The sequence below is a fragment of the Akebia trifoliata genome, chromosome 2, assembly GCF_017979445.1.
Source record: "Akebia trifoliata isolate Shusen 1 chromosome 2, ASM1797944v1, whole genome shotgun sequence".
Lineage (NCBI taxonomy): Eukaryota > Viridiplantae > Streptophyta > Magnoliopsida > Ranunculales > Lardizabalaceae > Akebia > Akebia trifoliata.
Genome location: NC_141376.1, coordinates 32,532,180 through 32,542,838, shown reverse-complemented (window position 1 = coordinate 32,542,838; position 10,659 = coordinate 32,532,180). Strand labels below are relative to the sequence as shown.

General features: G+C 36.9%; 1 protein-coding gene across 5 annotated transcripts; it reads left to right on the top strand.

Moving 5' to 3' along the window:
* Positions 1–85: 85 nt before the first annotated feature.
* On the top strand, positions 86–10,243 carry LOC147410179 (putative F-box protein At5g52610). Of its 5 annotated transcripts, none has more exons than XM_086432419.1 (3): positions 86–481; positions 595–674; positions 8,752–10,243. In XM_086432419.1, the coding sequence occupies exons 2-3, from the start codon at positions 624–626 to the stop codon at positions 9,742–9,744; spliced, it is 1,044 nt and encodes a 347-aa protein (XP_086288545.1). In that variant the 5' UTR covers positions 86–481; positions 595–623; the 3' UTR covers positions 9,745–10,243. The 5 variants fall into 5 exon arrangements, with proteins under 5 accessions (XP_086288545.1, XP_086288549.1, XP_086288544.1 ...); XM_086432423.1 differs by having other exon boundaries at positions 8,277–10,243; XM_086432418.1 differs by having other exon boundaries at positions 553–674.
* Positions 10,244–10,659: the final 416 nt, after the last annotated feature.

Sequence of the window (10,659 nt, the reverse complement as noted above, 5' to 3'; positions counted from 1 at the left end):
AAGAGAGCTGCCAGCCTCGTTTTTGTATTAGAGAATATATTTATCGTGGGATCCACATACTAAATTACAACCCAGCAAACATATTCCGCAAAACTTGGAAAAGGTTTCTATTTACGGTTGGTTTGTGTTGCAAAGAAGCAGGGCCTAGACTTCGGTTTGGGCAAAACCGTCGTGTAAAGTCCACCCAAAAGTTGATAAAAAACCGTGCGATATATCCCATAATCGAACTAATCTGAAACTTAGAAATCTTCTCTCTCTCACTCACTACTTCCTCCTCTCTCTCCATCTTCCTCAAACCCTAGAAATCTTCTCTCTCTCTCTCTCTCTCTCTCTCTCAATCAATCGGGTTTTCAGCCAACATCTTCGATTGATCTTCTACGAGTTTCTAGGATACTTGATTGATCTCTCTTGGCTGTGATTTTATCTTTCGAACAATGCCATTGAGTTTCAGCACTTTGGATCCAAGATTCAATTTCAAGAGGTAACAAGTTTTGATTGATCCAAGCTTTGATTGATCTCTATTATAGACTTCAATTGATCTTTGTGTTGCAGACTTTCGTCGTCTTCATCTTCCGTCTTCCTCTTTCTCTTCAGAATCGGTGTTGGCAAGGAGGATACTTTGAATGAAAGATAATACTTCGTCAAAGCTCAAAGCAAGGAGAATACTTCTTCAGGTGCACCACCTTTCTCCTGACCCTAGTTTTTGATTTTAGGTTTTGATTTTGGTTTACCCCGAAAGGAATGGTTTAGATGAAAGGTTGAGGCTTTGTACTTCGATCTTGCATTGAAGATGTTCGAAGAAATGACTGAGAGAGACTTGATCTCGTTGTCTTTGATGACTAAATTGGCACTTCTCCTGCATCGTATAGAGTTTCAAATCATACCTCAAAACCATCTCAAATTTAAAGAAATTTTAAGAAATTTTTATTCATTATTTGGATATTTTTCTGTTTTTCTTTTCCCTTTTTTCTCACTTTCCTCCTTAGATGACTAAATTGCTGCTCCTGGGATTATGGCTTCTTGATAGTGTTCAGTAATATTTGTTTTTATTATTTATTATTTGATCTTTAGTTTTTATTTTTTATATATTGGTAAATAGTTCACCATTGCAACAATGCCACCAATGTGCATCAAAATGAATGTATGGACACCCTCACACACATATATAGCATAGAGAGGTTTAAAGAATGCAATATTAGGTTCATTAACGAAAACTAAGGGTTTGCAACACCCTATTGAAGGTGTACATGAGCTGACTCATGCATCCGACACTGGTTTTGACAATTTCACTTCCTAGAGAGATCAATTAAGACCAAAATCAGGAAGAAAATATCATCCTTTTTCAAGGTGTATATGTTGTCAAAGGATTTGTTCTTTCTTTGTCTTTATCTTTTGTGGTGATTTACTCTGGTTAAATCTGAGCACATATATCATTATCTCTATGGCTTACTTTGTATTCAGTTTTTGGTTTTCTTTTTCCCGGTCAATAGAAACTAGAGTTTCATAAGAAGGAAATTTATTGGCTATTTAACAATTTTTGAGTAAGTAAAAAATTGATGTTAGATCCCATCAAAGTGCTTCAAAACTCCTGTTGATTACAATGCCAAATCTTCACGTAATTTTATTTTGATTCTTTAATTGTCACATAAACAAAGGTGAGCAATTTGACGGTGTTTTAATTCATAATAACCATGTCGTGGGGGTTTCTTCCTAACTTTTGAACTGCACAACATTTGAGTCCTCTATTGAGCCCACAAATTTCATTCCAGAAAAGTATTATCATCAATAGAATAATGGAGTAAACATATCTACACTTGGGAGATGGAGATCCTTCCTATTCAAATGGACTCCCTAGTAGTTCTAGGAGTCCTATGTGGCTTTTAAGTCATTTATATATGGATCTATTAATTGTTTTTATTTTGTTTTGTTATTCTAGTCGAGTTCATACACATAATTTATAGATCGAAATTTCTCTCTACGCCTTTCTTAGACCTTCACAACCTTAAGAACCTAGTTTCATCAATGGCAAGAAGGTGTGGAGTCGAGAGAGGCCGTGTGAGAGATCTGGGGGTCTTTGGTCCAAGTGGACAAGAAGGTCTTTGAGCTAAAGCCCTTCTGGCTGAAGAATCAAAGAGCGCTGATGCCGTGGGAGAAAGGGTGAAAACTAGAGGTTTCTCTATCCTTTGTCATAAGAGTTGGTTTGGTTGGTTGATCTATTGTTGAAATCTAGTAGGTTAGCTATGGAAAAGGAGATTTGGAGCAAATTAGTTGTTATTGGGAGTATCAAACTGGGCGTAGGAGAACTTAATGAGTTTGGGAGATTTCTAAGAATTTCTCAGTGCTCAGATGGGCGTTGGGGTAACTCATTGAGGATTCCTGAAGGACTAGGAGGTCAAGGTTGGAGGAACCTTGCTTATAAACTAGAAATCCAACTAGCTATGTGGGAAGTAGGTCATGTTCCCCAAGTGACTAATGTGTTGGAGATTCCACAGGGACTAAGCAAGGGGAAGGAAAAAATGATCAACGAATGACTGGATCTGGGGAGTGCTGTGGGGTTGTGGAAGAAGTAGTGGGTCCTAGGGTTCATAAACATTGGCTCGCTAAAGCTGGAGCTTCCCTTTTCGAGAACAACAAGGTGGGGCCTCATGTCAGAGTTAAAAGGAATTGGTGGGGTCGAGAGAATGTGGTCAAACCTAATAAGCTGTTTAATGGTTTGAGAAAGTAGAAGAAGGCTTTGATTTGTGAAGTGGAAAACCTAGAGATAATTTGGGGTGATGTGGAGGAGGCCATTAAATTGACCTGTCTTAGCAAATAATAAATACCCTTAATCCCATTTGAAGTTTATAGAGCTGCGATTTTGCCAGAATCTCTGGAGGCTTTTGATCTCTTGCTTAGGTTGGGGATGCTAATGGTGAAAATCAATGGGTCTGATTTCAGGGTGGCTTGCTCAGTGTAATGGCTCTTCAAAAGTTAAGGTGGGTTGTCTGGTATGGCTAGAGTTGAGTGGGCTTCCATTTCAGCTTTGGAGTGCTCCTTTGTTTAAAGAAATCAAAGAGGAATTTGCTGGCCTTGTTGAGGTGGATAAGAGTACCTTGAATCAAACGGACCTGAGAATGGCCAAAATTATGGTGGGAGTAGTATCCCAGGTGTATTGAGGTTAAGTGGGGTAGATTTATCTACAAGGTGGGGGTTTTAGTGGTGTTAGGGTTGATGAGGGTGTCAAAGAGGGGGATACTAGTAAAGAGGTAGTGGCAGCAGAGGCACTTTAGTTGGGAGGTTCTGTGGATTTGGTTGGTATGACAGTAGCAGACATAGCGGAGTGTGGCATTCCGGCTGCCCTAACTCACTCGGTTGTGGAGGTTGGTGGTCCTTTGATGGTATTGGAGGTGTTGGATGAGCAAGGTGTGGAAGATGAGTCAACCCAGGTCCGGTTAATCAAATCGGAGTTGGTGGAACCAGAGGGTGGCATTAACTCAAACACAGTTAGCACGAAGACAGCTGTCGTGGTTAGGGAGGATGAGTTGAAAATGTGTCAGAAAGGACAATATGTGATACACATGGAATACACAAGGAAGAAAAGGCTGGCAACCTTTAAATTCGTTTGAAAGTTTTGAGAGATCAGAGGGGATCTCGAGGCACATGTCATAAACCCAGTGCCAAGTGCTGATTGTATTGAAGGCATGTGTAGTTCGAAGGATTCGGTGGTCCCAAACTCACTTGATTGTGGAGATGGACCTACAGTTGAGCCCAAGGAGAGTTCTTTTTTCATGCCCAGAGGATGTGAAGGGGCTATCATGTGAGTTATGTGAGCCCAGCCCACCTGAGGTGATTGCTGACTTGGGCCTTGAAGTAGTGCCTAATATTTTCAAGCATACCGGGGAAATAAGTGGGGTATGTTTGGGCCCTAATCCGAAACCCAGCTTGGGAGTTGATTTGCTTGAGAAGATTAAGGTGCTGTTTAGATTCAACATGGCTCAACTTGAGGATACCTTTTCGGCAGCAAGTGAAGTTAAGTTTGTTTCCCAACCTGTGCTGCTGGGGCCCCTATTGGTCTTAGCAGACGCTGTGAAGATGGCAATCCCAAGTTACTTGGTTGATAGAGGAGTGCCAACTTTGATTTTCTCTAGTTATTGTTGTTGGTCTGTGTCAGTTAATACTAAAGGCAGCTCGGCAATAGGAACAGGTGTTAATGGTAGTAAGAGTTGGTCAAGAATCATTCTTAGTGCAGCAACTAGTGACAGAGAGCCTGATAGATGGTGTTCTTGTCGGTGTTACTGGCAATATGTAGAAAGATTTTGAATTTTGCCAAAAGCTTGTTAACTGGTTGATTCAAAACCTTTTTGATATTAGTATTTCAGTGGGGATGCTGCTGGAAAGTGAACAAGAAGATGCCAGTATACTGTTAGAAGTAGCCCTGAAAACACAAAAGAAGGTCTATAGCTCTTTCCAAGTAGTTATGGGTAACTGGAAGGAGGAAAAGGCTTTTGAAGTGGCAACTATCTGTTGAGTCCAACCAGATTGAGGATTGAATGACTCCCAGTTTGAAAGGATAGACTGTTTGAGGAGCAATTTCTGGAGAGTGCTAGAACTGGTTCTAAGAATAAAAATAGCCGTTGATTCAAGGAGGTTAAGGCTTTGCAGAGGTCCATAGTTGAGTTCCCTATTAAGTCAATTTTAGAAAGGAGGTCAAGGCGTAAATTGGCAGTTACTAATGTCATGTAAAATTTTCTCTTGTAATGTTAGAGGTCTTAACGACAGAAAGAAGCGTGCTTCGGTGAAAGTGATGATTGCTGCTGAGAAACCAGATCTTGTGGTGTTGCAAGAGACTAAAGTTCGATCTAGTTTAAAAAGAAAACTGGAGTTAGAATATTTGAAAATCATAGAGTCTAAAACTTTATATCTTTTTTATGGTTAGATTAGAATTATAATTTGAGAAAGAATAGAAGTCTTTTTCAATTTAGGAAAGTATAAGTAGTACTCATAATAGAATTATTATCATAGGATCAAAAGACTACTAAATACCAAATATATATAACCAACAATCTTCCAAGAATATTAATTGTAGAAATTAATTAATCTTGAAATTATTGGCGTATTTATCCTTTATATCTATATACCATTGTCATAAAAATAAAATAGTTGGATTTAGAAATCTGAGATTTTAAAAGGATAACAAATCGTATTTTTTTAGGATAGTTATTCATCAATTGTTTAAAAGTACTACTAGGATTCCTTAGATAGAGATTGGGTTCAACTCATGAACTAATTTAATTTTTCTAGGTTTAGAACTTCCATATGATATAATTTCTATTTTATAATCCAATTTTGATTTAGAAAAATTGTTATGTGCAACAGTTAGATTGGGTTAGGGTAATCATTTGCATTCCTTAATTTTTTTAAATTTAGATTTGAGCAATGTTTATGGGCTTTATGAAGGTTTGATATGTATTAAAGCCCATAATGAAAATTGGCTTAATATTTTCCCATAGAGTTATGGACTTGCCCAAGAGCAATCCCAAATAGATTAGCGTAAACCCATAGTAAATTCTTTTCTATATCGAACTCAAAATCAACCTAAAGTAAGTTTATGCTGAATAAATAGCATTATGATGTGCATAAAATCCAAGCGGGCTGTACCACCAGGTAGATTGTTCGAGTTTTACATTGGAAAAAAGACATTACTGCCTTTAATTTCTTAAGAGTGAATTTTCTATTGGGTTGGACCCCATTCAATTGTTTTAGGGTATGAATGATCGTCCAAAATTGCTTTTTAAAACTAAACTGACTCCAATGGTCAACTATATAGATTCTGGTAAGGGGACTTGATTGAAGAGTGGGAAAGGCATTAGGAACCCCACTCTTCCCATCATTGTAAGGATTACCTAATGTTTTGGCCATTTTAGTAAATTTTGAAAAGTTGGGATGAAGAAAGAAGGGTTGAAATTGAAGCAAAATGGGAGTTCTAATCTATAACCATCCCCAATTTAGAACATAGGCCTTGGGCTGATCTGATTAATTTAGGAAACCATGCTAAATATTGCAATTGAATTAAACAAATCAAATTTGAGATACAAATTTACGAAAACATGATATTGAGCATTTTAGAAAAAAGATTTTGTCAAATTGAAAGTTAGACACATAGGTAGTTCCCATCAAAACCACATAAAAGAAATCTGATCAGACAGTTTTTTAACAAGAAGCAACTACACTTTCTAATGAATCCAACAAAAAAAGAATCAATCAATTTGGGTCTATAGTTTGGGAGATATAGCCTTAAGAAGTTGTTATCCCTACCTTGCCGCTAACACAAACACATGTGGTTTCCTTTGGTTATAGCTCTGAAATGACTTAGTGGACTGCTGAGATTTTTATGAGCATAAAATAGACTTCAAAATTACCTTCCATAAATTGGAATTACTCCAAAGTACCTTTTGACTTGGGAGAACCATTAATCCTAAGTCAGCCAGGATTTTAAGCTCAAACACTAGTTTAGAAACACTTTTATAAAATGTGCACAAAAGATTTAAGGAGTGGGAATGTATGAGAGAATGTGTGATCCATATCCACTAGAGAGACTTTGAAGTCATGAGGAGGAGAGAGGTGATCCCTAGTCTACATGAATGCAAACTTTCCCAAGAGTGGGGATTTTATTTTGGCAAAGATAAAATGATTCGCTCTAGAGAGAGCGCGCCCCCCCCCCCCCCCCCCCCCCCCCCACCCCCACCCCCACCAAATATGTTCATCCTTTCTTTCCAAATATTATTTAAATTTAAATGGTTCTAAATCTGAGGTATCCCTCTTCCAATCCACTTTTCGGTCCATATTCGAAGGCATTACCCAAAAACAGTTTCGTCGGTTGTTTTAGATAGAGTTGGGAGGTTGTTTTGCACACAAAACATCTAGAACTAATGAAAACAAGAAAGAGAAGAGCTTACTAAGCTACATGGTACTACCTTGGTTCTTCTAGACTTAAACTCTTGTAGATATGGGCAATAAAGTCGCCACGTGGCGTAAGCGTGTTGCCTCTGAGGCCGCCACATGGCATCATCAAAATCGTTGTGTCACCTTTGAAGTTGCCATGTAGCGTCATTAGGAGGTCTAACCATGAGAACACTAAGGAGATACCTTTCTCCTCTTTACTATAAAAGGAACACGAAGTTATCATTGAGAAGGGGGCTTCTTTCTCCAACTCATCCTCTCTCTCTCCCCCTCTGTAACCTCATGTAATAGTTTCATGACTAGTAGAGCGACTCATTGGAGTTCGGGGACATAGTCCGGATTTGGACGAACCCCATGTATTGTCCTCTATTTTTCTTTCCCCATCTCTTTAATTATCTTTGTATGGCTTATACCGGCGTAAGACCAATACCGAACGGCCATGAAACATGGTTTAACGGCGGTGAGAATACCCTAAGTGCCACTCTGCACATAACTAATATAAAGGCCTTATCCTCTGTGTACATTATCAAAAGTGAGCATCAACATTTGGCGACTTTGTTGGGGAATGGGTAGTCAATAACAACCATGTTTGTACCTATATGGTTGCTATGAATTTTGTTCCCCTTTGATTCACCTTTGCTATGAATTTTGAACTGATGATTCAAGTGCTACCTCTTCAAAATTTGAGGCACTTCGTTAATAGGTTGATGCTGGTTCAAGAAGAAATGCCATGTTTGTACCTTCTTTAATAGGTTGATAAGACATTAAGTAAATTTTATGCCTTAAAATACTATAAAACAGAATCATAACGAAATACTATTTATTATGCACATCATAATACTATTTATTCAACATAAACTTACTTTAGGCTGATTTTGAGTTCGATATAGAAAAGAATTTATTGTGAATTTATGTTAATCTATTTCGAATTGCTCTTGCGTATGCCCATAACTTTATGGGAAAATGTTATGCCAATTTTCATTATGGGATTTAATCTGTACCAGGTTTTCATAAAGCCCATAAACATTGTTCGAATCATAATTAAAAAAATTAAGGTATGCAAACGAATACTCTAACATGATCTAACTGTTGCACATAACAATCTTTCTAAATCAAAATTGGACTATAGGACAGAAATTATATTATATAGAAGTTCTAAACCTAGAAAAATTAAATTAGTTCATGAGTTGAACCCAATCTCTATCTAAGGAATCCTAGTAGTACTTTTAAACAACCGATGAATAACTATCCTTAAAAAATACGATTTGTCATAAAAGTTTTAGACTCTATGATTTTCAAATATTCTAACAACTCTAATTTTTTTTTTTTAAAACTAGACCGGATAGATAGAACTACAAACATCAATTCTTAGATTCAGCATAAGCAGGTAAGTACCCCTTGGCTTGGTTTGATAAAATTTTATTTAGTTAATCTAACATCCTTTTATTTTCTGTTATTATTTCAAATAAATAATAAAGATAAAGATTGATTAGTTCCTCTAATCATTCTGATCTCTCATTGTTCGAAAGATGCTTTAATATTAGTTTGAAACCTTAACACACCCTCTTTCACTCTCTCTCACTTTCTCAAAAAAAAAAAAAAAAGGTTATTTTTCACCAAAGCTTTGGATCAAGCCAGAATATATATATTTTAATCCGATCTAAACCATAAACTCGAAGAAAGCTGTGGTGCTGTTACATTTTTGTCACCAATAAAATTTGCTATTGTTTCCTCATTCAAGACTTGTCATGCATGATGCATTTTTGCTAGATTGATTATTCATCTGCATTCTAGCTATTTAGTTTTATGCAGACTATTGGTATATACATAGCAAGCATGGATATCGACCGTTGTGTATTTCAACCTCTCCCTCTCCTCTCTGAGGACATCATCTACGAGATCCTATTGAGAGTACCTGCAAAGTCTCTCATCAGATTCAAGACTGTATGGAAGCTTTGGTCCCATTTAATCTCTGATCATAACTTTGCCCAGGCCCAACTCGCTTATCAAGTAAGGAATTTTCAACCAAATGTTATCTTCTCATGTGAACAAACATTTAGTTTGTTTAATTACAAGAGTGACAACTTCTCTATCAACTTACAAGAGAAAGTTGTGAGTGCAAAGAAAATCCAGTTGCACCTCAAAGACTTGATTAACGATGTCGGTATAATCTTGGAAGCCTCTTTAAATGGTTTACTATTCCTTCGATGCCCTTCAAACTATAACAAATTCTTCATATTTAATCCCCTCACTCACCGGCATTCGATCCTTCCTTGTCCACCAGATTATTATTGTGTTTGGGCTTTGATCCATGATGCTTCAATTAAAAAATATAAGGTGGTTGGGTTCGCTAGGGTTATTCGCAAATGTTTTTTGCTTACACTAAATAATGAAGAGGAGGAGGACGATACCGGTCAATCTTGGAGAGTATTTGTCACATCAGAATACAACGGGTCATGTTGTCCAAAAGGACCATCCATTTTCAAAAACAACGAGTTGCATCAACTGATAGAAAAAACTGGTTATTATGAACTAGATGAACCAGAATTATGGATTTATTCAATGGATGTTGCAAAAGAGAAACTCAGAGAGACAAAAGGCCCACCATTGTCATACAAGGGATCTCACAAACTATTAGAGATGAAGGGATCTTTGGGTGTCATAGATCGTATCTCACATGATAAATTAGATATATGGGTTTTAGAGGTCGACGGAGATAACTGCATATGGAGCAAGACTTGCGTTAGTCTTATTTCCACATTGGAAAGACCTGTCTCTCATAAGAACTGGCAATTGTGTTCTTAACCTCTTTCAATATTTGAGAGGCACAGTAGACGTATCAAGTGGAAAGTTCTCATACAACACGAGAATCAACTGTTTTCTTATGATTTGATGTTAGAGGACTACCAAATCTCTTTTGGAGGGGCAGCCTGCTATCCATACAGTTTTCTTCATATCCATAGTCTTGTGAGTTGGGAATGAGAGGCAATATTATTTGCATTCACATGTTGTTTCTCTACAATCAAAATTTTTAATCAAGAACATCAACTACCTAGGCGGTGTTTGTTTGCGTTATTTTTTAGTGTTTATTGCTGAAAAAAATTAAATTCAGCACTTTTGTCAAAATAGCGCGTTTGTTTACTTTATATTTTCAGCGCTTATTGCTAAAAATAAGTGAAAAAAATTCAGCACTATTTTGATGTTGAAAAAAAGTGCTGAAACGGTAAGCACTTCGCTTTTTTCAACACGGACAAGTATGCCCTTTATTTTTTTGAGCATGGACAAGTATGCCCTTATTCTTAAAAGGATAAGTATATAAACACCCCACAAATTAATAAACCCACCCCATAGCTAAATTATTTTGGCTTATATGGGTTAAAAGTTTTGGAATGAGTTGATTTTTGGTGAGGATGATCTCTACAATGAGGAGATCATTCTCACAAAAAATCAGCACATCTTGAAACTTCTAACCTTATCAAAACAAGTTCAAGAACCGTAATTTGTCACTTTTTTTTTTAAAACTATTTTTGATGAGTTAGAAGTTTCAAAATAGACTGATTTTTGGTGAGGATGATCTCTAGACCATATAGATTATCCTCACTAAAAATTTGCTCATTCCAAAATCTTTAACTCATATAAAACAAAACAAAAAATGGCTATAGTGTGGGTTGCCCGTATTAATTCATAGGATGCTTTTATAATTACACATCCTTCATTTCC

What these genes read in the sequence shown, in the direction of transcription:
- LOC147410179 (XM_086432419.1), top strand. Translation starts at nt 624, where the DNA reads ATGAAAGATAATACTTCGTCAAAGCTCAAAGCAAGGAGAATACTTCTT. An exon ending in CAAGGAGAATACTTCTTCAG is followed by an intron (nt 675 to 8,751) that starts GTGCACCACCTT and finishes AGTTTTATGCAG; the next exon opens with ACTATTGGTATATACATAGC.